Source organism: Meriones unguiculatus, chromosome 1, assembly GCF_030254825.1.
Source record: "Meriones unguiculatus strain TT.TT164.6M chromosome 1, Bangor_MerUng_6.1, whole genome shotgun sequence".
Classification (NCBI taxonomy): domain Eukaryota; kingdom Metazoa; phylum Chordata; class Mammalia; order Rodentia; family Muridae; genus Meriones; species Meriones unguiculatus.
Genome location: NC_083349.1, coordinates 80,544,960 through 80,571,805, shown reverse-complemented (window position 1 = coordinate 80,571,805; position 26,846 = coordinate 80,544,960). Strand labels below are relative to the sequence as shown.

General features: G+C 50.1%; 1 protein-coding gene across 1 annotated transcript; it reads right to left on the bottom strand.

Annotated features, from left to right (window-relative positions):
* Positions 1-25: 25 nt before the first annotated feature.
* Positions 26-22,779, bottom strand: Dcst1 (DC-STAMP domain containing 1; the record flags this gene model as incomplete). Its single annotated transcript, XM_060377851.1, has 17 exons — positions 26-285; positions 2,408-2,521; positions 2,642-2,784; positions 3,432-3,548; positions 3,853-3,979; positions 4,114-4,209; positions 5,024-5,123; positions 7,061-7,218; positions 7,585-7,706; positions 8,235-8,378; positions 8,476-8,674; positions 9,312-9,451; positions 9,821-9,949; positions 15,559-15,633; positions 15,713-15,838; positions 16,583-16,708; positions 22,659-22,779. Coding segments are annotated over 17 exons (2,289 nt in total), but the record flags the coding sequence as incomplete, so codon positions are not given.
* Positions 22,780-26,846: the final 4,067 nt, after the last annotated feature.

Here is a 26,846-nt window from a genome sequence, read left to right as displayed (position 1 = left end):
ACTTTATTGAACAAGAAGGCAGACAGCATCCCGTCACTCGCCGTAGACGGTGTCGTCGTTGCTGTCGCTGTAGGCGGAGGAAGAAAGCTCCTCGCGGGGCGTGCACACCGGGCACCGCCGTCGCATATCGTCCCAGCACGACCGGCAGTACACTGTCTGGCAGTCCAGCGTGGGGCACACGTAGGACTCGGGCGTCTCTGGTGCCTGGCACACTACGCAGCGCCGACGCGTCAAGCGACGCAGGAGAGGGCACCGGCGGTACAGAGTGTCCACCAGGTGGTGGCGCTGTTGGGAGGCGAGGTGGGTCGTTAAGGCCCTGTGGGCTGAGCAGAGAGGGTTGTCAGGGGCACTGGGCAGCTCTTAATGTATGAAGTCCCAAGCCTTGACAGTGCCATAATGGAGGAAGCTGGGATGGACGAGAAGAGCCCTGAAGGACGAGGGTGCTATGGAAGTGAGTCTAAAGAGCTTCCTTTTCCTCCATGATGAAATGCGGAGCCTGCCTACCCAAACTCTCTCCCCGAGGATGACCTGCAACCATTCTCATGTACCCCTCTAGAGCAGCTTAGAAGGAAGTAGGGCAGACAGATTATGGTTATTTAGACCTCGGAGAGGTGGCTCAGTGGTTAAGAACCTGGACTGCTCTTCCAGAGGACACAGGTTTGAATCCCAGCACCCATGTAATGCTAACAACTGATTATCTTCTGACCTCGGTGGGCACCAGCTAGTCATGAGGTGCACGGACATATGTGTGGGAAAATATTTATTCATTAAGTAGATGAATAAATAAATTAATTAAGTTTAAAACAAACATATCTCAAGAAAGATGGTGGAACTTTTCTAAGTGAGCTCAGTCAAACATAGCAGGAACCAAATCACAAACCTTGCTTTCATTCTGCTCAGTATTGCATTTTTTGAATACTCTCTTCATACAACTGCCAGGAATTCTTTACTGGCTACTGCTTAAGAAATACCAGCCAGGTACTGTGGCACAAGCCTATAATCCCAGCACTCTGTGAGTTCGAGGCCAGCCTGCTTTACAAAGTGAGTCCAGGACAGCCAAGGCTGCACAGAAAAGCTCTGCCTTGAGAAAAAGAGAGAGAGAGCCAGAGAGAAAGAAAGAAATCCCAGGGGCACCACTGCCTGCCAGATAAGAGCAGGTCTGGGCTTGGCCTTCAGAACGTTTTAGGGGTCTGTTTCTTTCTGGCTTTGCTCTGCCCCCTGGTTTCTGGCACTTTTGTTGCTTTCCTTAGCTGAGCCTTTGCCCTTGGCATTCCCTTTGGTCTCTAAGATTTTTTTTTTTCACATCCTGTTAAGTTCAATTTCAGTTTACTTCAGGACCAGGCCAAGGAATCCCAGCCTGTTGGTGCCATATTCATGTGGCCATGGGACATGTGTGACAGTCAGGGGGACAGCTTGCAGGAGTCCTTTCCTTCTACTCTGTGGATGTGATTGAATTCGGGTCCCTGGCTGGGTGGTCATCTTACCACCCAGTAAAAGAAATAACTCAAGTTAAAAAACTATGGACTGATTGGGATATAACTCAGCAATAGTGCTCATGCCTGTTCCATCCCCAACAGCCCTCTGTATGCACTCATACAGGTGTGTATGTGTATGGATACAGGTGTGTATGTGTATGTATGCGTGAGAGTATGTGTGTGTGTGATAATTGTTATTATTATCGTCTCTCCTTCAGGTGAGAGAACTGATGGAGAGAAAGTTGTTTGTTCAGGGCACACAGTGGCAACTAACACACATGTAAAATGTTATTCTCATACCACCATAAAGGAAGGAAAACTCAGTCACTGCACCAACTGAACAAATGAGATAGTTAACACCATCTACAGAAAAGCAGAAGGCCAGGGCTTGAGCAGGGGCACACGGTGTCACATAATGGCGGGGAGAGCTGGACTCAGACCAAGGCTTCATTGGCACCCAGCTGCCAGTCTCACAGCCCTGAAGAATGGCCTCAGAGTCTACACTCTCCATTCCTCCAAGGAGAAAACAGACACAGTGAGGACCACAGGCTCCTACAGCTTCAGGAAGTGTGGGCTCAAACCTGATTCTGACTCTGTGACTTCCAAAGACACTTGTTCCCTCCTGAAGCCCTCCTGACCCCCCCCACCTCCTCTCCTTTTTCCAGACTGCCGTTGGCTTGTCTGAGGCCTCTTTCTGATCAGCGTCACTTGCTATCCTACAGACTATTAGATCTGACTTCCCCTTTCTGTCACTTCCGGGAGGCCCACTGTATGTCTCAGTCCTGACCTCCAGAAGCTGACTCTGCCAGAGCCACTCAGCTCCAAAAGGCCTGGGATGCTGAGGGTGCTAGCTGTGCTGAAAAGGATGCCCCTTCTCTGAGAGTCTTCAGACCCAGTGGAAGGCTGGCAGGATTGCCAGGGACTGTACTTACCGAAACCCTCTGCTGACGTGCCCGACGAACAATGGTGGCCCTCCTTAGTTTAGTGAAAGCTGCTCTCTTTCTCAGTAACTCATTGTAGAGGAACAGAACCCGCTTCTTCTCTCGCTGAGGGGTTGGTTGGGAAGCAAGAGGAACACAGTGATAGTGGTGGAGCAGGAGAGGGACCAGGGCTGGTAGGGAGCTGTGTGTGTGCATGTTTAGGAGCGGAGTTGTCGAAGAGCTCACCTTGGGGAAGTAGAAGGCAGTGATGGCTCTCCGGAGCCTGTAACCGAAAGCCTGAGCTAGGCAGAGACACACAAGCAGGGTGGTTGGCAGTGAAGCTTCCCAGTAAGCCCTGGCATCCATGGCTATAGGTTGAGGCAGGCAGGCTGGAGGCAGGGGAGGCAGACTGTCAGCAGTCTGGTCAGGGCCAGCTGAGGGACAGGGTAGCACTGAGTTGGACACTCCAGTAGGAGGTACAGGGTGGGTTTCCAGTTTGACTTCCCCTTCATCTTGCATAGCTTCTCTGCCAGTATCTCTGCTACTCACTATCTGTCCTCTATCTCACTGCAACCACCTCTGTAGGCTGCTTGCAATTTACAATTTCACTGTAGCAGAAAGGTCTTTGGGGGCTGGAGAGATGGCTCAGAGGTTAAGAGCACTGACTGTTCCTCCCGAGGTCCTGAGTTCAATTCCCAGCAACCACATGGTGGCTCACAACCATCTATAATGAGATCTAGTGCCCTCTTCTGACATGCAGATGTACATGCAGGCACAATGTTGTATAAATAATAAATAAATAAAATCTTAAAAAAAAAAAAAGAAAGAAAAAGAAAGGTCTTTGGATGAGGAGGCAGGACCTCAAAGTTCTGGCAACCATTTTTCCCTGATCCAAGCTTGACCGGGCTCTGAGTTTTCCAGTTCATGCATGCCAAAACTCTTCTTTTCCCAAGTCCAGCCTTCAAACCTACACCATTATCTTCCAGCCACATAGTCACCCTAGACTCCACAGATCCGAGCCATGAGCATCACTCACGCATGTTGTCTGATTCCACTCCTGTATCTGAGGATGTGTTCAGAGCTCCAATGGTTTTTCGAAGAAGCCTGGCAAGCATGGAGTCTCCCTCAACCTTCACTTCCAGTTTGTGACTGCCTGGTCAGAGTGGAGAGAGGGTTTCTAGTAAGAGATGGAATTAGCCAGGCATGGTGGGGCATGTCTGTAACCCTAGCCCTTGCAGAGACAGAGGCAGGTGGATCTCTGTGAGTTCGAGGCCAGCCTGGTCTATAAAGGACAGCCAAGGCTACACAGAGAAACCCCTGTCTCAAAAAACAAAAACAAACAAAAACAAACAAACAAACAACAACAAAAAAGAGCTGGTGTTAAGGGGATGAGGGTTGACTTGGAGAAAAAGAAGGAAGAGGAGACATTTGCAGGAGGGGCTGTCACTGGGGCTCACTGCGGAAGGAGTACTGTAGGAAGGAGTGCTGGCGGATGGTGTCAAAGACGGAGTAGAGTGCCCAGTCAAGCCCACACAGCACCAGGAGCAGGAGCAGGAGGGGCAGGGTCTCTAGGAGTTCCCTTACCTGTGGGGAGCCCAGTAAACAGAGTTGGGTACCCTGCCCTGGCTTGCTGTGTTTTCTGCCCTTTGCCTTTCACCCTCAGAGTCCTACCTACAAGTGTCCACCATCCCCAAACCTATTCCCTGCTCCAGTCTCACCACATTTCGCATTTCTGAGGCCTGGATAGTGGGCTTGAAAGGGAAGATAACAGATCTCTCTTCTGCCTTGCGGAGTGGCAACAGACTCTGTTTGCCCTTAATAAAAAAATAAAGAGAGAGACTAGGTACCAGAGGGGTGACTCAGCAGTTAAGAGTGCTTGCTGTGGGGCTGGAGAGATGGCTCAGAGGTTAAGCGCACTGGCTGTTCTTCCAAAGGTCCTGAGTTCAATTCCCAGCAACCACATGGTAGCTCACAACCATTTGGTGCCCTCTTCTGGCGCGCAGGCACAGAATACTGTGTAAAAAAAATAATAATAAAATAAATCCCATGGTAGCTCAGTATCCAAGTGTATTTCCTAGTAAGGGGAACAGGGACTATTTACGTCATGAACTCAATGGCGAGCTCTTTGACCTCCCCCACTATACTCCCGAAGGGAGGAGCAGCCTTGCTAGGCCACAGAGGAGGACTTTGCAGCCAGTCCTGAAGATACCTGATAAAACAGGGTCAGATGAAAGGGGAGGAGGTCCTCCCCTATCAGTGGACTTGGAAAGAGGCAGGGAGGAGAGGAGGGAGGAATGGTGGGATTGGGAGAGAATGAGGGAGCAGGATACAGCTGGGATACAAAGTTAATAAAATGTAACTAATATTAAATAAATAAATAAATAAATCTTTTTTAAAAAGTGCTTGCTACTATTTCAAAAGTCCCAGTCCAGTTCTCCACACCCACATCAGTGGCTCACAACTGCCTGCACCCACTGCTGGTCTCTGACCGCACTATGCAAACATACAGACGAGCAGGCACATACACATAAAAAGTTTCCATAGTAAAAACCCTAGGGGCCTTCACTCTCCTGGAGTATGGATCCCAGGGGCACAAAGAGCCTCCTCCAGCATGGCCGAGCCCCTCACCAGCTTCTTCCTTCGTGCATCAATCTGATAGAAGTACGTGCTGAGGTAGATGTTGTCAAAACGGATGTCCCCATTGTAGCTGTCCATGTAGGAGAAGGATCTGCAGAGGGTTGGATAGGGCTGTCTCCCTCAGTGCGTCTCCCTCCTCTGCACACCAAACCATGGGCTCCTTTTAGATGTAGTTACTTATCAGATCACCTGGCATTCCCTGAGCATCCCTGGTAAGGAAGGAAGCAGGCTCCACCCTGCCTTGTAGCACCCATGTGACTGCTGAGACCCAGCAGAGGAGAGTGTGTGGACAGTCTGGGTTAGAGGCAGGCATTTATCTTGCAAGGTGAATGATGTGGATGCCCAGCGTCAGAACCCCCTCCAGACTGCAGGAGTCACCGGGTACTATGGCTCCTATATCCACTTTCACTTATTTGTTTGTTTGTTTATGAGACAAGGTCTCACAATGTAGTCCTAAAGGTGTACTCCACTATGCCTCCTCTCCAGCTCTGCCTGCTGCACACTTCAAACAAAACCCAGATGCAGACATACATCTCTTGCCCATCCTGACTTCCCTTGAGCTGTGTGTGTGTAGAAATATGTGTACACATGAGGGTTTTTCTATGCAGCTCCTGAAGTCCCATATAATGCTTGTTTCCTAAGAAAAAGTTCTAATTGTGAAAACATGTTAAAATTGCAAAAACATATTAACTGTAAAATGTGAAACATAAATCCCCTTTTAAAGAACAATGCGGGGGGTGGGGGTCTTCAAAAATGCAAAGATGGACTGCTGCGCCCCCTTGTGGAGAAACCTACCACTGCAGTATATTGGGTTTCCTGGGCTGAGGACAACCCTTCCCCCCCAGCTCTGTCCTGTTTCTGAGTGATCTCACCCAGGTTGAAAGCCTGGCAGTGACTTTAGACTCTCCCTTCCCTCACCAAGCTTGGCTTTAAGAACTGCTGTGCCTTTCCACTTCCTTCCATTTTGGGCCATCTTCCTGCCCTGCCTCACTGTCCTGGCTCCCTAACCTCTAACCTAGCCTGGCTCTGCCCTGTGTTCGCCTTTCCCCCCATGCTTCCCACCCTCATCCATCTTGTGGCCACCTTCCTATTTAGGGCCTTCTGGTAGGGCTTTCCAGATGGTTCTAGCCAAGCCATCCTCAGCTCCACCCTCCACCCCAGCCCCCGTCCAGTAAGGTGAAGATGCCAGGGTCCTTGCTCAAAACACTGCCCTTCCTTCCCTTGACCACAAAACCCACCTGCAGCCTTCTGGAGCTCATACACGCTCTCCCCCCTCTGTGGAACCTTCTTAGCTCCCACACCTGTCCCCATAGCCAGTCCACAGATTTGCCCTTGTGCTTCATGGCTGTCTTTTTCACCACCTCAACTAGACCAGGAGTGTCTCCAGGGTAGCAATATGGCTTTTTCACCTTTGTCCTTCCATAGGGCCCTGGGTACCCATGTAATCATTCATCTGGGGCCACTCTAGCCTGAAGAACAGGGACAGACAGCAGGGGTTCCTATGACTGCCTTCCGTCCAGCTCCTGCCCAGCCCAGATACTTGAGGGTGGAGAAAAAGAGGAGAAGGTCTAGAAGTCAGCGGGAGAGCTGGAGCAAACCAAGGGCCAGAGCAGCCCAGGAGGACACTGGGCTAGGTAGGGTTGAGGACTTTGTTCTAAATGGAAGAAAAGAAGCTACCAACACAGCAGGCAGGAGAGAATGAAAGCAAAACTGGATGATAAAAATGGCACAAAGTCAGAGCCAAGGGGAATATGAAGGGCAAGGGGAAAAAAAGTCTACAGTCAAAGCTAAATGTGTTTTGGGGAAAGCCAGTGTTAGGATAGGTGCCAGAAGGAGCTGGATGAATGAAGACAGTTGCTTTTCTAAGACACGGGTAATTTCTCCCCTTACAGAATGTCCACATGTCCATTAACTGTGAAAGCAGGCAGATCAGAGTCAGATTCTGAATTGGGGTGCTGGCTCTGCACCCCCTATAGCAGGGCTCCCATCCAGGGTGGAGAAAGGGGCAAGGTAAAGCTTGTGACTCACGCGTGGAAGAGCAGCAGGAAGGTGCAGGACAGGAGCACATGCAGCAGCCCCGCAGCCCACTGCAGACGGGCCTCTTGCTCTTGGACATAGTCCCGCACCTCCATGCTCATGTGCTCCCAGCTCGTGTTGAGACCCAGCACTGCAACCTGCTTCTCCTCCTGGGAAGAGAAGGTGTGTGCAGCCCGCTGCAGCCTGGCCACACCCCATCAGCCTGGCAGAGACACATCTCCGCTGACAGCTTACTTAAGCCCCTGGTCCTCCGAGACCTCCAGGGGCTCTCACCTCACTCCCGCCAGTCTCGGTGGCAGTCTCGCTTGCCTGCATCCACACTAGTCGACAGCATCTGTGTCTGGCTATCCATCTCATTCCCAAGCAAGGTACGTCCATTACACGGGCTGACATGATGGCCCAGCACTAGGCATCTCTCACCCCTGCTCCACACTCAGGCCTCTTCCCCAGGCCTTCCTTCCTCCCCTCCTGCTCCCTATCTGCTTTTTTCCTTGTCCCACACCTCTGCCTCCTACCTTAATGTCAATATTGGCTGAAAATTCTCCATACAGACCATGAATAGACTGGTTGAGCGAGTCATAGGTTTGCCCAAAGTTGCCTTCCACTGGGATGCGTTTGTAGCACCAGATCTGCATTGCTGGTGGACAGTAGGACCAAGTCAGGCCCTCTTCATCCAGGCTGCACCCCAGGCCTCCCTTGAGCCTCTTCATGTAGTAGTTTTTTCCCTTGACTTTCCACAGCACCCACTCCTTCCTACTCTATCAGCCCTGGATCCTCCTACCCAGCAATAAGGCCTGATGCTTCACTCCCATTTTTGCATTTGTCCTTAACCATACCAATATTAATAATGGTATTCAGCATTTCTAGAGCAGTTCCTCTGGGTAACACCTTCTGCTAGGACTTGGCATGCATCCTCTTGTTAAATCTCAAAACGCATATGGGGACGGGAACTATTATTATATCTGTCTTTCCAGTGGAGAGATGGGATGCAAAGCTTAGCTGAAATTCATCTTCACCACATAGCAGTCAGTAGGAAGTGGACTCGTGGACCCAAGGAGCTCTCACCCTCTACATCTGCCTACACTCCTGCCTTACACCTATTGTGGTCCCCAGGGATTCATCTCCTTTAACCTGGGGACCTCCCTCACACCATCCTGCCACTAACCCTTGGCAATGCTACAGAAGAACTTGAACTTCATTGGCAGGCAGAGCAGGTGGTTAAGGAGTGGGACCCAGATGTGTTGCATGCACTCTTGATGCTTTTTTTCAAACCAGTGATGGCAGCTGATTATGGCCTTATTTACTACATCTGTGGCAAAGAGGTAGAGGTATCTGGGGTCCCCATGCCCTGCCTGGAGACAGGCCCCGACTCTGCCCACCCTGCCCTGCTCAGGAACACTCCTCACAAGAGCAGCGCAGCTTGGTCTTGAGCTCATACAACTTCTGTGTGGACATGTGGCTTCTGCCTTGGGGGGTTCCATGGATCTCTGTGCCTGAGGCTGTGCCTATGGCATCGTAGCCAATATCACTCTTCACCTGGGCATCCAGGTCCTCAAAGGAGGTAGAGATGTTCCAAATCTCCACTTTCAATGAGTCTTTGCTGCCCTGGGGTTAGAAAGGTGGGAAGAGGCAGGGTGTGGGGGAGAGGATGCAGCATGGAGACCGCTGCTTCCCATTCTGTCTTCTAGCAAGGCTCCCTTGGGCTCTTACCCAGGCCTATAGGGGTCTAGATCTAAGAAAAGGTCTCCCTCCAGCTCCTCACAGCTCACATGCTTGGTAGCCTGGCTGCACCCCGTCACTCTGCCTTACTCCTCAGACCCTCAGCTTTCCCTTACTGCTCAGTGGTTCCCATAATTTTGAATGCTTGCCTTTCAGTTCCAACCTCACACACCCCCAAAGCCTCTGCTCTCCCAGTCCTAACCTCTGCAACATTCCCAACCCCCTAGCCAAATAGTCCATTCTCTAATCCTCTGGTCTTCAAAGGGCCTATGTCCCCAGTTTCCCAACATTCCAGTCCAACTGCCAAGCTAGAGTGCTGCCCATGCATGTATCTGGAAATGTGGAGGTATGTCTGTCCCAGTGGTAAATGTCCTTGTGGCTTTTAACACCCCAGAATCAGGAAGGGCTCTGCAATGTTTGGGGACAGTGGTACAAAATATACTAGGAGTGTTCCCACAAGGGAACCATGTTCCCAGAACAAGCCAACTCGGTCCTGGGGAGAGGGACTGCACAGGGTCCTGACCAGCAGGTCCTTGAACACTGCCCGCAGAGGGGCTGTGGAGACACGCCAGGCCGCTCGGGTGTTGTTGATTTGCAGTTCCACGGTGCAGCCCAGGGATGCTATCACTTCATTGAGGTTGTACTGCAGATTGGATGCTGGCCCTAGCAGAAGAGCCCCGGGTCACTTCCCTGCAGGGTTAGTACCTTAAGGCCACCCCTAGCACCATTTCTACATTCAGACCACCTTCTAGACCATAGGGCACCTTCAAGGATTGTGTAATGGTGGGCTTGAGCAAGTCTATGAGCGATCCTGGCCAAGCCTCGTCTTTTCAGCTCCATAATCTCAGGAGGCCAAGAGATGGAAAGGCACTCTCAGGGACATGCAGCAAACTGGAACAGACGTGACCCCACCCCCACTACACATACACACATACTTTCTTCTTCTTCAACAACATGGCCCTTAGTGGACGGTCTGTCCAGGTCTACTGCTTTAGCATCCCCAGCTGCCACTCTGGGACAGCCACACCTCACCTTTGTAGATGGCAGCCAAAGCATATCCCAGGAAAAAGAGTCTGCCTTCTTTGCCCAGCATCTTAGGTACCAAGAGGACACTGGCGCAGCGGGTATGAGGAGAGGTTCCCCAGGCAATGGCCCCCAAGCCTGTTGGGAGTAGCAGAAAGTGCGGGATGAAGTAAGAAAGCAACATCACATGCCATTTATTGGGCCTCCACCTGCTCCAGCCTTCTCTCAGATCTACCCTGCCCTCATCTTCATTTACACTGCTCTGATAGACTGCTCAGGTCATATTCCACCCTTCCTTCCTGCCTTCATTCAGCTAACAGCCATTTATAGGGTGAAGCTGTGTATCTGTCTCTGCAAGGTCCTGGGGAGATGGTTGGGGACAGAAAAGTCATGGTCAAATTTGTGTATGCCAGTGAGTGTGCATATGAGTGTCAGGAGCCCACACTTTCCACACCCAGGCAGAGGCACTTTAGGCAGCGAGGGAGCAGAGCAGGCAAAGGAGATGTTGAGGAAATGGGCAGCAATGCACAAGGCAGTCAGAGCCCACCTGGACACTCCCAGGGCTCTGACGCCCACAGCACTCAAACCTCCACCCTTCCTGTGTGATAGCCCTTAATCATGTGTGGCTGGTAGGTTACAGCAGTTGCAAATGCGGTCTCTTCGAGGAGACAGTGAGCTCCCTGAAGCTCATAATCCGGAGAGAAAGACAGACAAGTAAACAAATGACTACCATGGGACAGACGTGCTCAGTGCAGCAGGGAGGGGCTTATGGAGAGAGCTTCGGAGCCAAGGAGGGTGTGGGTATTTCTGCAGGGAGGGGTGGGGCTGGGAAGGCTGGACAAAGGAGATGATGTGTCAGCTGGGCCTGGGAGATGAGTAACTGTTGTTAGGAGACACAGATGGCAGCCCAGGACAAGGGAACAGCATGAGCTAGTCAGGGAACAAGAAGATCCCCATGTAGATGAAGTCTTTGCCCAGTGATAGCCAAAGCAAACCCCAAATACTGATGCTCCCACCATGTCTGCTGTCCTCCCACAGTCCCCGCATCACTCACTGGGACTCGAGTTCACTGTTGTTGCAGTGCTAACACTCAACCCTTCACACAGGCTCGGCCTGTGTGCACCATGTACGTACCTAACCCACAGAGGCCAGAAAGGGGGTTGGATCTCTAGAACTAGACTTGTATTTGTGAACTGCTCTATGTGGGTGCTGGGACTAGAACCCAGATCCTCTTTGTGGCCCCATAGAGCCGGGCCTTTCTAACTAGTCTTTATATTTCTTTCTCATTACCTTCCATGATCTTATAAAAGCATAACTCAGATCCTGTCTTCCTACTCCACTTGGTAGATAGATTCCAAACCATTTGACATGCTTCATAGTCCCTCCCACCTTCTGCAGTGGTCCCATGCCACTGAATCTTTGACCCATAAGTCCAGGGGGCTCTGGATGATATCCATTTCTCACCAGGTCTTCAAGTTGTTGCCCTGTGCCCTGCTGGTAGCACTCCTCCCCCATGGCTTCACCTAGACATACAGGTTTTTGGCAAACCCTGGATGCCACCCAGCAGTGATTTTTTTTTTTTTTAACATTCTGCCTTCTCACTTGTTAACACAACTTGGATTTTGTTCAAGGACAATAGCCTGGTTCTGCCCTGGCCCCTGGGGGTTGAATCTGGGTTTGCCCAAACCCCATATGTGCATTACAGAGCAGTGAGAGAGACTTGTTCTTTGGTCTTGGCCTTCTAGCTGAAGACTCCAGCTAGACAACAGCTGACAGATTACTGCTTTATGTCCCACCAGCCCCTTTAGCCTCACACAGAGGGTACGCTCAGCCTTTTACTTCTCTACCCAGCCAGTTTATAGAAGGAGAGAGAACTGGGTTGTTACACTCACCAACAGTAGGTAAATAATTTAAATAGAGAGACCTGAGTCTGGTGTCACATACCTATCACCTCAGCTACTCACGAGGTTGAGGCAGGAGGATAGAAAAGTGTAAGGCCTACCTGATCTACAGAGCATGGTCATAGTCAGCCTGATCAACTCCATGAGTCTCTGTCTCAAAAAGAAAGATGGATTGGGGCTGTAGTTATTAGAATGCTTGCCTCACATGAATCATGCCCTGGGTCTGATCCCCAGCACCAAAAACAAAACAAAAACTAGTTGTCATGGTGGTGCATGCCTTTAAATCCTAGCACTAAGAGGTGGACACAGAAGAATCAAAAGTTCAAGGCCATCCTTAGCTACATATCAAGTTTGAGGCAAGTCTGGGATATATGATACTCTGCCCAAAAAAAGAAAAAAAGAAAGGAAGGAAGAGAACGAAACAAACAAACAAAAAGGAGAACTGAGTTTGGTGGTACATGCCTTTAACACCAGAACTTGGGAAGCAGGTAAATCTCTGTGTGTTCAAGGCCACCCTGGTCTACATTGCTAGTTCCAGGACGACCAGGGCCACAAGAGCAATCAGCCCGTCAATATAAATAAGCCAGAAATGTGAATGTTCTGGAAGTGTCAGTAGGCACAGGAGGAAAGTCTAAGCCGAGGACATCATGGGTCAGGTCAAAACCCTTTAGGGACTGTCACAGGAAAGACCCTGCCTTGTCCCTCGTGGGCTGGCTTCCTGCAGAACTGCAGCAGCTGGCCAGGCTGCTCCAGCTCTGCCCTCTGTAGATTCCAGAGTGTGGAGCTTCTCTCTGGTAGAGAGGGCTGCCTAAAGGCAGCAGGCCTGGCACTCTTCACCCACAAGGGCAGCCTGCTGGGGGTTGGGGTGGGTGCAGATCTCAAAGGAAGAGCCTGTGGTGGGCTCACGAAGCTAAGCAGGCTCTGCCTGAGTCCCGCCAAAAGAACCTGTCAAAGCTCAGACCACTAGGCACTGCCGGAGTCCATGAATGAGCCTGCTGCAGAGAGGGCACTGGTGAAGAATTATAAGAGCATTGGTGACTTAAGGCTTTGACTCCCTCCCCATTATAAAAAGAAAGGTTTTGTCCCTTTTCCTCTAATTCTTCCTTTCTGCTTTCTGACATCTGAAGAAACACAGAGGAAGCCAGGCATGGTGAGACACACTGGTGTCAACAGGGTATTAGGAGTTCAAGCCTAGGCTATCTGAGATCTTCTCTAGGTGGGGGAGGGTGCAGGGTGGAGGCGTGGGAGCTGGGGGAGGGGCCTGAGGGGTAGTGTCGCTATTGACAGATTTTCCTTGCTCCAGGAAATAACTTCCTATCCACGTTAGCTCAAGCAATTCTAGTTAAATGCAGTAGGTCACATACAAAAGAAAACCATGAAAGGAGGGGGAAGACTTACTGGAAAGAAAGGCTTGGGGGGCAGGGAGAGAGGGTTTAAAATGCAAACATGGTAGAACAAGCCCTTAATTTCAGCACTCAGAGAGAGGGATATGGATCTGAGAGACAGGGTCTCCGAAGGAAAAAAAAAGAGAGAGAGAGACTAAAATTCACTATATGCATACATGAAACTATGAGAGAATGCTAACAAAGCTGCAATAGAAAGGGAAGGCAGAGGAGAAACAAGAGGAGGAGAAGCTGAACCTCTTTCTCACGGCAGGATAGAGGGCGAAGGGCAGACTGAGGTGTGGCAGGTTGCAGCAGCAAGGAGAGGTGACCTGCAAGAAGCATGGAAGCCTCAAGTCCTGATGTGACGTAGACAGAATCCTTTAACCCCTCCAAATAAGTCCTAACTAGTCAGCACCCCTGGGACTTCTCCATGTCTGAGTGAAAGGTGGTCTGCAGAACATGAATGCAGTGGTCACACAAGAACAGTCTATTGTATAGTCTTGGCCTTATGACTAAAAACTCTATGTGTTCAATACAATAGTGACATGAATTAAAACGCCCCAGGTTGGGACAGATTGGGAAAAAGCATCAGCTACTGTATTTTCCTGGTTCCTGAAGGGGGACAGGAGAAAGAGATGTTTCTTCCCTGGTGTCTGAAATTAATGCATGGAGATGTGATGTCTGGCCTCTTGCAAGCAAAAACCATCTAGTGAGCAGGGTGGTGCACACCTTTGGTTCCATCACTAGGAGGCAGAGGCAGGCAGGCAGAGCTCTGTGAGTTTGAGGCCAGCCTGATCTACAAAGTGAGTCCAGGATAGCCAGAGCTACACAGAGAAACCCTGTCTCAAAAAACAAAAACAAAAACAAAAAAATTCCAAAATCTCTAGCCAAAGAGAATGAAAAGACTGAAGAACTCCTATTGGTGTTTTATTTTGTTTGAAATAAAGCCTTTAAAAAAAAAAGTCTTTAAAAAAATAGGAAGCTGAGTGGTAGTGGTGTACACCTTGAGTCCCAGCACTAGCAGGGTAGAACCTAGCAGATCTCTGATTCAAGGCCAGCCTGGTCCACCAAGTGAGTCCCAAGTCAGCCAAGGTTACAACAGAGAAACACTGTCTTGCAAGCCACCATGTGGTTGGTGGGAATTGAACTCAGGACCTCCAGAAGAGCAGACAGTGCTCTTAACCTCTGAACCATCTCTCCAGCCCTCAACCTGTCATACAAAATGCAACAAACAACAAAAATTAGACATATTTATTTTGTTGTATATATATATGAGTATTTTGCTCGCATGTTCCCCATGTGTGGAGTTAGTGCCTGTGGAGGTCGGAAGAACATGTCAGATGCCGTGCAACTGAGTTTCAGGTGTTTGTAAATTTTCCAGATAGGTGCTGGGAACTGAACCCAGGTGCTCTGCAAGAGCAACAAGTGCTCTTAACTCCTGAGCCATCCCTCCAGCCCTTTGAGATAAGTCTTAATATATAGTCCAGGTTAGTTTCAAATGTACAGTGTCCTGCTTCAGCCTCCCAACTGCTGGGGTTATAAGTACTTGCCACCGCTGACAACTCTAGAGCTGTGAGAGGGCACTGAGCGGAGCAGCTGGAATTCTCAAGCTCCGACACCACTCTGTGTTTTCTTTATCTCTTTTGGTCTGGTGTGTGTATGGGTTTTTTTGAGACGAGGTCTTACAGTCCAGGCGGTCCTGGAACCCTAGGCTGTGTGATTGCCGGCATAACCCACCATAGTCCTTTCAAGAATTTTTTCTGTGGGATGATAAGCTTTCTCTGAGGTTAACCCACTTTTACACTGCCCTTCTCAGCTTTCCCTTTCCTACGGTCCAATACCTCCCAAAACAAATGTCTCCATTCAAAGGTCAGCCCTAGAAGTCTTTCCTGACAGGGTTAGGGTCGACCCCAACCCTTTCCTTCCTCTTCTGCCATCTACTGTGTTTTCTTAGACTTTCATTGTCTCACACTGGTAGGTTGCGTGGTTTCTAGTTTTTGAAGCAGAACATTACATGGCAGTCCAGACAGGCCTAGAAATACTCTGTGGGCCAGGCTGATCTTGAATTTGTGGCAATTCTCCTGCCTTAGCCTTATAAGTTCTGGGGTTATAGGTGTGAGCCACACCTATAACCTAGTTATGCATGACTTTTTTTTTTTTTTAATTGTAAACTCCAAAAAAATGGCTTGTACTTGTTAACTGTTTACTTCTGAATCCTCAGTAGGTAAGGAATGAATGAATGAATGAATGAATGAATGAATGAATGAACGAACTGGGATACTCAAGAAAAATAGGAAGTGTGCCACAGGAGTCAACAGAACAGGTTAAAAAGGTGTAAGTTTGGCCTCTCCTCTGCTCCTGACTTCCTTTTCTACATGTAAACGGAGGCTGAAGTCATAGACTTGGGGTACAGAAGAAGCAAGGTCTAGGCCCCTGATGCCCAGCTTTACCCACTACTAACTTGCCAAGCCATATAATGCCACCATCTTCTGCTCCTCATAAATGTCCATGGGGTTCACCAGGAGCTGAAAGAGACCTGAAGGAACAGCGTTAAGCCATAAGTCAACTCATAGTTCCAGCCCTGCCCCACCCTACCCTTCTGCTCCCAAACTTGCCTATGGCCAGGAGCCCACCAGTCCCTGCTCCTAGCAGGAAAGCAGTGGCGGGGAACTCCCTCTGCTGGCGCCATAGGAACCGGCTCCAGGAAACTGGAAGACCCCAGCGGAGAAGCCTCTGCACGGCTGAAAGAGGGACAGTTCAGCTCATAGCCTCTTCTTCTGGCTCAATGAGGTTCATTGAGGTTAAAAACACTCCCAGCAATGGGCAGGCAGAGTCAGGAAGGCCTCTGTGAGTTCGAGGCCAGCCTGGTCTATCTAGTGACTCCAGGACAGGCAAGGCTACTCAGAGAAAACTTGTCTCGAAAAACCAAGCCAAAACCCCCACTTTATATTTATTTAAGAGTGTGTGCACCCACCTGAGTTTATTTCTACAGGTGGTCAAAGGGTGTTGAGTCACCTGGAGCTACAGTTACAACTGTGAGCTTCCTGGTGTGCGTGTTGGACTCAGGCTCTCTGGGAGAGCAGTAAGTGCTCTTCACCTGCATGCCAGAGAGGGAATCAGATTTCATCATAGATGGTTGTAAGCTACCATGTGGGTGCTGGGAATTGAACTCAGGACCTCTGGAAGAGCAGCCAGTGTTCTTAACCACTGAGCCATCTCCAAGCTTGGCCAGTCCCAAGCTTGGAGAGTTTAAGATGATCAGATGCTAGGAAAGCCTGGTGGCAGGGATGTGGGATGAGGGAGATCCTGAAGAATAGAAGAGATGAGGGATCCTGAAGAATAAGGCAGGAGTGGAGGAAAAAAAGAGGACTGGGTTATAGGGAAAGGAAAATGGACAGAGGTTGGAGGGCCCCAAAATGGAGGGGAAAGGACAAGAGAAGCCTGAGGGATGCTGGGAAGGGGCAGGAATCTGAGGATTGTCTCACTGGTGTGGGGTGCTTTCTTCTGCTGCCCTCCTGCTCCATTCTGATGCTGTGTAATGTCCAGGAGCCCATGCCCCAGAACTGCTTTCATCCCAGAAGTCTCTCCAAAGATTCCCAGGCTGTGAAATTCTGATGAGAGAAAAGAGAGGCTGCCTGTATGCTTTGCTTCACGCACAGCCCAAGACTGGCCTGTGTCCTTCAGCTCTGCGAGCCCTCAGAACTGGGTAATGGGTTCTGAGACACACCTATGGTACAAGCCTGGCAGAACCTTAGAACAGGATGAAGAATTCCGGGGTCTATAGAATCTGGAGGCCTCTCCTGGAGACGCACTGGCATTTGGTCCCAGCAGCCATGTCTAAAACTAATGTAGAGTGGCCCTCCAGGGAGGAGGGGCACAGCATGGCACGGGCTGTGGTCCGAAGCATGGGTGGCTTTACGCTGGGTTTGTCCTTGGCCACAGCCTACGGGCTCCTGGAGCTTCTGGTGGAGGGACACAGCCCCTATGGCTGCCTGGTGACCACGGTCACTTTGGCTGCCTTCCTTAGTCTGGGCATGGGGTTCTCACGCCAGGTCCGTGCTACTGTCTTCCTGCTGCTTCCACAGTCCTTCTCCAGTGAGCTTGGAAGCCTGGGGGCAGGGCAAAGCAGGGCTGGGGCAGGGAGGAAAGTATTCTAAAACCTCATATGAAGGATTAATGGCTGCCTTGAGGCTGGGGTCCTGGGCTGTGATGAGCTGTTTCCCTAGGGCAGGGCCGGATGCTGCTGTTGGTGGCCGCCTTTGGGCTGGTGCTGCAAGGGCCTTGTGCCAACACCCTGCGCAATTTCACCCGCGCCAGTGAAGCTGTGGCCTGTGGGGCAGAGCTGGCACTGAACCAGACTGCTGAAGTGCTGGAGCGAGCCAGGCAGCCCCTTGTCAGTAAGGTCCACCCCAGCCCACCACTGGCTCCTGTGAGCTCTTCTGCCCTTTAGCTTAATCCCTCGCTTTTGAACTGTCTGACCCTAAGAGTGGCTGGGCCTGGAAGGCCACTTTCCAGTCCAGCTAAACCCCTTGCCCTCCAGCCTCTTCCTCTACCTGATTATTTTCATACCCCAGCACCTAGGCTCCCTAACCGCTCTGATAGCTCCCTCTACTCACCTCCCTCCACCCCCCAGGAAATGGTGAGAATCAACTCCTGGAAGAAGAGGCCCACCACAATGTTGCCCTTTGTCTCTCAGGTGCTCTGACCAAGATTAAAGCTATTGCCCAAAGGGCCAAAGTGGTGGCTGACCGGGTACGCAGGTTCTTCCGGTCCATCATGGACGGTGTGAAGCATGTAGGTAAGTGTGTTAGATGTCTGGTTTGGGAGGTCAAAATACCACCATCTCCTTATCCAGCTGCCTCTCCAGGCCTGCTCAGCTCTCCCCTCACACAGCACATCTGATCACTGTTGACAAATGTCGGGTTGGTTGGTGTTACCCAACTCACTGAGAAAGGCGGGTGGACTCCTACCCAGAGCACTGACTGCACAGCTCTTCCCAGCCAGGTCCCTTCGGAATGTGTGGTTTTGGTTCCTTCACATCGGTGACGTGTGCAACTCAGAGCTGGGCAACCCATACATAAAATGCGCTCGGGTGTTTGATGATGCCAAGGACAACTGTATGAAGGTCGTGCCCCACGCCCATCACGTGTGCTACGTGGTCATGGCCTTTAAACTGGTGCTCTGTGGACTTGCCAGCTGTGAGAAAGTCAGGGGCTCCTTGCAGGGGGGCATAGACGTGGGGCTGAAATGGGGTGTGAGAAGGCAGGATCTGTCAGAAGGGTGGGCGGTGCAGAGGATCACACAAGGGGCACTGAGTGTGGAGTTCATAAGGTTGCTGGAGTCAGTGAGGGGAAGGTGGACAAGAAAAGACTGATGCTAGGAGAACACAGTGGGTAAGGTAGAGAGAGGAAGGTCCTGGAGGTGGGTGGGCAGGCTACATCTCTGCTCCTCCTGATTCTCAGTGGTCCAGATGTTCTGTGTCATCCCCACCTACATCCAAGTCTTCCTGCGAAAGACCATCAGCATCCGTGAGTGACTCCGTCAGGCCCCTGCTACCAGTGCTTTCTATCTATCCACTATCCTCACCTTACTGTGCCCACTGGCAGCTGAAGTCTCCTGGTCCACATGTGAGAATGCAAGAGCAGGAAAGGACTTTGCAGGGTCACACAGACTAATGTCTAAGTTGAGCTTATTGAGAAACTGAGGCTGAGTGAACGTGCGAGGTGCCTCACACAAGACTTCAGAACAGAATCTGTGAGGACCAGGGCCTCCTGCCCAAGCATACATAGGTCATGTACACTGGGAGAAACAGGGCCTCCCACCAGAGTCATGGCTCACTTGTGATGGAGCATAAGCCCTAGGCGATGTCTAACATTGTGTGTCAGGAAGGAGTCACTCTTTGCTAGTCTAGGTCTGGGGCCTGGACCAGCTCTAGCTGATTTGTGAGTCCTGCAACTTCTGGGCCAGCACAGCCTCCCACCCTATGGCAGCTCTGCCCTCCTAACTATTCTGGTTCATGTCTCCTCTGACCCCGCTGGTCCCAGCCGTGATGCAGCTGCTTGACCGGGTGCGCCGTGAGTTTGAATTCAACATGACAGCCACCCACTACTTCTCTGTGGACCTCAATGCCTCTCGGAGCCTGTCCCAGGTGGCTTTGGACCTTCAGGAGGCCATCAGCATGAAGCTGCACAGTGCCAGGGAGGTCCTGGCCCTGATGGGCTATACCACGCCTCTGCTCTTTGCACTTCTCTACCTCCAGTAAGGGGCTACTGGGGCCTGAGGGAGAGATGGGCTCTGGGGCTGTCCATCCATGGCATCTTGAGGGAGAGGCTGGCAGGGCAGCATTGTTTGGGGTACCTGGAGGTCTGGTAAAGAGAGTCGAGGAATCTTATATGCACTTCTCCTCAGAGCTCTGTGGTACCGGTACTGTTACCTGAATTGGGACAATTTTGACAACATCTATATCACCAGCCGCTTCCTGCAGATGGAGGCGGTGCGCTCTGTGGCAGGGATGCCTACAGTGCTGCCACTCAGTTCTCACGAGGCCAGACACTACATCCAGCCAGGTGAGGGTGCTAAGGCTAGAAAGGAAGGGCTTCGGGGCAGCCCAGGCCTTCCTCGGCCCCATGTCTCTGAGCATTTTGCAGCATAGGAGGCCAGAGGGAGGAAAGATGACTTCGGGCTGACACAGGAAACAATATGGAGTAATGAATAAGGTTGGGAAGGCTTTCTGTGGTGAAAGCAGGAGGTGTGGCCATGCTAATATGGAAAGGAAGACTGCCTGAGAGGGAGGAGTAAAGGCTCCCTCGGGACAATATACTAATGGGCAGAGGGGTTCCAGCTATGGGCTGCTGGTCCCAGGGAAAGCTGCGAGGCTTTTCATATGACCATGAAGGCCCTACCCCTAAAGAGTGATCCCCACTTTTGCTGGTCCTCACAGTCTCTTTCCTTTTTGTCTTCTGGGTAAGCAATTAAGTTGAACTTGATAAGAGCAGGCACCTCCCTAAGAGCTGGGATCTGTGGGCAGAAGAATTGAGGAGCACACTTCTGACTGACCACTTGCTCCTTCAGGCTCCATTTTTCTGTCCCGATGGGAGCAGATTTTTTGTATATTGGAGACCTTTGACTTTGCCCGCCATCTCCTCCTCATGCTACTCCTGGTCTTTCTGGACTATGCTGTCTTCTGGGTACTTGACCTGGCCCGGCACCACCTCCAGGGAGAGATTATAGCTCGCAGTGAGTGCCCACCCTCCCTCTGTGCCTACTCAGCCCATACATCCTCCTCCTCTCTGGTGCCTTCTCCTGGGGACCTCTGTACAGCTTCCTGTCACTGACATTCACTCCTCCAGCCTCTGCCTCCTAGCTGGGTCAAGAAGATAGCATAAAGGCACAGGCTCTAAGTCAACCTGGCTTGGGTTCAAATCCCAGCCCTGTCCTTTATCAGGAGGTGATTTTGAGTAAGTTGCTTGGGAGCTAGGGACAAAGCCTCATGCACAGTGCCCCAGGTTCAACTCCCAGCACACACCCACACACAAAGGACAAATTGTTTAACATCTCAGAGCTCATCTGAACAATAGAGCAATGGCTGCTCTCTGGGTCACAGCAGGAAGTGAGACTATTTTTGTTTAGCACCTTCTTGACCCAAGATTGAGACCATGTCACAAGGAATATATTTAACCCAAATTTGTGTGTCAGAACACAAAGAACAAAAGAAAGAAAAAATCCAAAGACAAGATGCCACGAAGGCTTGACTTGCGTTCAATCCTCAAAACCCTTGAAAATGTGGAAGGAGAGAACTGAATCCACAAAGTGGTCGTCTAACCTCCACACATGGGCTGTGGCACACATGCCCCCCCCAGCCATACACACACATACATGCACAAACACACACACTCAAATACACACTAATAATAAATGAATAAATAAAAGGAAAAACAAACAATTGAAACTCAGTACAAACAGTAAAGCACAACAATAAGCCTGGGTCCGTCCCTGTAATCTCTGCATTTGGAAGGCGGAGGCAGCAGGCTTGAGTGACCAGGCTATACAGTGAGACCCTTTCTCTAAAAACAAAGGAAAAAGAAGTCAGCTCTCAGCCAATAGTTCACTGTTTCTGGATGGTTGTGAAGATTATGGCAGTGCCAGCCAAGTGGGTTGTGGTGTTAGGACAGAGGCTGGACCTCCAGGTACCTTGTGGGGCACCTGAGCAGAGATGAGGGATCAGAGATGGGGGTGAGGGGGGGGTCATGTTTGTGATCTGCCTGGCTCTAGTTTCCAGCCTGCGAAAGGTGGCAGAGACTGGGCCATTCCCATAAGTGTCCCTCACAGTGTCTTTGTGCCAGGCCCTGTGCTGGTGTCTATAAAGGTGGAAGGGACCGGCTACTCAGGGAATATTTACCGTGACCTGGTGTCAGCTTTTGACATTCTGCAACAAGGCAACATCAGTATATTGTCCCGACGCTGCCTCCTGCATCCCTCAGAACCAGATGCCAACAGTTACATCGCTATTGGTACTCACCTGAGAGTGGAGACGGGAGGGGAGCATGTGGAGACGGAGTGTGGCTGGTGCCTTGGGCAGCATGGCGCTCACGTGTGCTGTGCCCCCAGGTGTCATGTACGGCCTGTGCTTCTTCCTCACTCTGTTTGGCAGCTACATCAGCAGGCTGCGGCGTGTCATCTGTGCCTGCTATTACCCCGGCAGGGAACAGGTGAGGGCTGCATGGCTAGTAGCTCTCTGCTATTGCCCTGACACTAACTTGTGGCTGTCTTGGCTTTGAGGGTACTGGAGTCCTTGGCAGCCCCAATCTTTACCCTCTACTGGAGCCCAGAACAAAGACCTGGCCCTCCGGTTCTCTGGCCCTTAGATGGGATCCAGGAGGAATGATGGCCTTTGAGCCAGGGCTTTCTGAGGTGTATCTTGCCTCCAAGGCTTTGCTAAAACCACAGTGGTTAGGGCAGTGGGACAACTGAGGAGTACTGTGTGACAGTCACTGTGAAGGGACTCCATGGAGGCAAGATGAAGGAGACAGTCTGGGCAGGCTAACAAACAAGCATTTAAAGTAGATTAATTCCTTTTACTTAAATTTTTTTTAATAATATGTATATTCTTTTTTTTTTCCCCCTGTGAGTGTATTCCATGTGTTTGTGGGTGGATCTCCTAGAACTGGAGTTACAACCAGTTGTGAGCTGCCTGATGTGGGTGCTGGGAATTGAACTGGGGTCTTCTAGAAGAGTAATACACACTGTTAACTGATGAGCCATCTCCTGGCCCAGGAAGATAGGCTTTTAATGAAACATTATCACTTAAAAAAAAAATAAAGGTTTTATTAAGGGATTAATAAAGATGGAAAGCAGACATGGAAAGCAGGGGAGACATGGTTTACTTCACTTGTGGAGGGCCAGAAGGCTGCCTGGAGGAATAGTCATTTGAGTTAAGCCTTGAGAGTCACAGGAGTTAGAAGGAAAAGACAGGCAAGGAGTGGGGCTGGGGATGCCAAGGCAGGTGGCCCAGTATCACATGTTCCCATGCTGGGTACTCCCTTCCAGGAAAGGATCTCCTACCTCTACAACTTGCTTCTGAGTCACCGAACCAACAGGGCGGCTGTAGTGCAACGAGCAGTGACCCGACGGGCAGCTGACCAGGGCCACATGAGTGTCCTCCAGGTGCTAGCCATCCGGTAAGTCACTGTGCTTTCCTGGAGGGATGGGGTGACAATAGACAGAAAAGGAACCAGAGTTCAGAACGAGTGCCTCCCAAGTCATGAAAAGTTTGCTTGTGGAGGGTATCCAACCCATAACTTTTCTGTTCTGGAGGGAGAATTAAGGACAAGAATTTTATTTTCAGAAATGTTTTATTTGCTTTTATTGTATGTATGGATGCTCTGTCTGCATGCACATTGGTGCTCTGTGTGCATGCAGTGCCACAGAGGCCACAAAAAGCCATCGGATCCCTTTGGACTGAAGTTACAGATGTTACAAACCGCTATGTGTGTCCTGAGAATTGAAGCCTGGGTCTCTGAAAGAACAGCAGACTAGCCAATGCTCTTAACTGCTTGGCTCATCTTTCCAGCCCCAAGAGAAGAATTTTTTTTTTTTAAAGTCTGTGTGTGTTGCCTACCTGCATAGTATGTATACCAAGTGCATGCCTGGTGCCTGTAGGGATCAGAAGAAAATATTGGATCCCTGGAACTGGAGGTAAGAATGTCTGTGAGCCATCATGCAGGTGCTGGGAACCAAACCCAAATCTTCTGCAAGAGCAACAAGTGATTTTAACCACTGGAAGATGGACCATCTTTCCATCCCCAAAGATCTAAAGATTCTTGAGAGAGAGGAGGGAATGGAAAGAGGAAGAAGAGTGGGGACTGGGCAATGAAACGACAGTTGCTACAGTCAGAAAAATGGAGGTTGGGGCAAGGTCTCCCTCTCCTTTATCGGTTGGTGCAAGCACGGGAAAGGTAGGCGAGCTGAGCTTGACATCTGTGACTCTTTTTCTAAGGTGCCCTTGCCTAAGTCCACTGCTCAGCCCTCTTTTGGTGCATCAGTCCTATTGCTTGGGCTGTGGGAAGTCTGAAGATAAAGAGGGCATGGAGAACTTTGTGTCCTGCAGTACTCCAGGCTGCAAAGGTGAGTAGCCATGTACCTAAGGGACTCATGGTTCTTGCACAGACGATCAACCATAGTTCTTCCTTTACAGAATTCTCCTATACCTTTATATGTCCCACCATTACTATGCATCTTCTCACTTACATTGCTCAACTACTATGAATCTTCTCATGTAGCTTAATTGCTATGCATCTTCGCATTTACATAGAGCCTTCAGGTAGCTCCTTTCCCCCAGAATCTTCTCGATTAACTTAGGAGTAAGGGGTGCTACAGCAGTTTCCTGGTGTTCAAACTTGGTAAGGATGGCCCTTCCAGGGCTGGAATAGGGAGGAAAGCCAAAAGCTGGGGATCACAGGGTGTGAGGGGTTAGCTCAAGCCTCCTTTTCTCCTGGCCTCCTCTAGGGCTCTACTGCCCTACCTGTTTTCGTCTCCTGGACAACACCTGTTCTTTGTGTGCATCTCCCCTCTCCAACCAGGGGCACCTGGATCTGGAGCTGTGAGTCTTTTAGGGGTGAGAGAGGCTGCAGTATGTGGGGACAGTGGAAATAATGCCCTTCTTCCAGGATATCTGTGGGGCATTGAGATGGTTGGTTTCTCCAGGGACTCCAGTGACGAGGAGGGTCCTAAGCTATGGCTGGCTGCAGCTCGCAAAAGGCCCCCTGAGCAGGAACAGAAACTTCAACAACAGCTCCAGGAAACACTGGACATGAGCCTCCCTGATAAGTCCAGCTCAGAGTCCAGGTGAGCAGGAGGCAGGTGGGGATGGCACTCGGGGACTGGGAGTGTTTTCTGTCACTTCTGCACAGGCTTGCCGACACCCTTCTGCAGGGACTGGAGGCAGAGGAGACAGAAGCAAGGAGACTGAGTGTGTTGAGTGCTTGCCCGGCAGCCTGCAGTAGCTTAACTTAGTGTGTGTTAGGGGGTGGTGGTGCCAAGATACGAGCCTGGTGCAGAGCTCCTGATAACACTTTCATGGTCTACAGAGCAAGATCCAAGGCAACCAGGGCTACACAGAGAAACTCTATCCCAACCACCTCCCCCTCCAAAAAAAAAAAAAAAAAACTTCACAGATCAGGGCATGCAGTGGCACATGACTTCAGTTCCAGCATGTGGGAGGCAGAGACAGGCAAATCTCTGTGAGTTCAAGGCCAGCTTGGTCTAAAGAGTGACTTTCAGGACAGCCAGGACTACAAGAGAAAGCCTGCTTAGAAAAAACAAAACAAATCCACAAACAAAAAACACTTCACAGAAAAGAAGAGAAACTGGCTGTAGTTGGGGACAGCCTAATGGTTTGTTAGGGAGGGAGATTTGCTAAGGGAGGTAAAGACCTGCTGCTCATGTGAGTTTGGAGAATGTAAAACATTCAGGAGGGTAAATAAACCCTAAGGGTGTGTGTGTGAAAGAGTAAGATTTTGTGCTTGGGTGTGGACCACAGTGTTAGAGATAGGGTGGGGAAAGACAGAGGAAGGCTTTCTTGGCCTTTGAAGATCTTAGGTGGTTAAGGGATACATTCATGTTTATCTGTTTTTGTTTCTGTTTTGAGGTAGGGTCTCAATGTGTAGTCCTGGCTTCCCTGGAACTCTGTGTAGACCCGACTGGCCTGAAACTCAGAAATCTACCTGCCTCTACCTCCTCAGGGCTGAGATCAAAGGTGTGCATGATCATTCCCGGCCTTGACCTCAATTGTTTTACAGTCCTTCCTATTTGAGTGCTGGGATTACAGATTTAGCCACCACATCTACTTCTCTCTTTTCCTCTCTCCCCCGACCCTTGCTTTTTCCTTTTTTTCCTCCTCCTTTGAGGTGCTAGGGGTCTAACCCAGAGCCTTGTACATGGTATGGCTTTTTTTTTTTTTTTTTTTTTGTGATGAAGTCTCACTATGTAACTATGTAGCCTATGTAGCCCTAGTTTGCCTGGAATTCGACTCTCTATGTAGACCAGGCTGGCCTTGATTTCAGAGAGTGATCCACCTGCTTCAACTGAATGCTGGGATTAAAAATGTTCACTTTTCTCATGGGGCCATTATCACACATACCTTAAATTCTTTTTGTTTATTTATTGTTTGTTGAACTAGGATTTTTTTAGGTGTGGTGGGGCTAGAGAGAACTTTGAGGTTAAAAACCTTGCCAGCCAGACATTGGTGGCCCATGAATTTAATCTCAGCACTTGGGAGGCAGAGGCAGGTGGATCTCTGAGTTTCAGGTCAGCCTGATCTACAAAATGAGTTACAGGATAGCCTGGGCTACACAGAGAAATCCTGTCTCAAAAACAAAACAAACAAGAAACACTTGCTGTTCTTTCAGGGGACCGGGTTTAGTCCACCACAAACATGACAGCTAACAGCTATCTACAATTCCAGTTTCAGGGAATCCAACACCCTCCTCTGGATTTTGTGGCTACCAGACATGTATGCAGTACTCAGACATATAACAAGCAAAACATTCATATATATAATATATATGTTAATATATTATATATAATAAATATTTAGGGTAAGAGACGGCTCTGAGATTTAGAACACTTGCTCTTACTCCAAAGGACCTGAGTTCAAATCCCAGAACCCATGTTGGGAGTGGAGGACTCATAAGCACCTGTAACTCCAGCTCTAGGGGACCTGACGTGACTTCTGAACAGGCAGCCAAACACACTGTAGATAATGACACAGATGGACATACATTTATAGCATGATAAAAAATTTTAAAGTGAGGAAAAAAAGAAATGGTGACGTAGCACAGGAGAGACTCTATTACTGAGCTGCCATATAAGCTCAGGAGGCAGAACAGCTGGGCAGGAGGCTGTTTCAGCGGTGGCAGTCTGAAGATGAGGCACTGAGAATCTTGGAGCTACACTTAGATTTAGGGCAGAAGGGGAGACAAGACTGGCCCATTTTGAAGCTAGATGTCTGCAGGGACATCCAGCTAGAGCCATCCGGGGAGCAGGTGCAGACGCCTGGCAGGGCTCTGGACTGGTGGTATCTCTTTAAGGAGTTGCTGACTTAAGAGAAAATCGTCCCCTTCCCTGGCAAGAGAGAGGGGACAGTAGCAGAAACCCAAAGAGCTCAGCTGCAAACCTGAGGCATGAAGCCAAGAGAGCAGGAGAGCCTAGCACATGAAAGGCCTGATTTAAGCAAGCAGGCCAACACTCACT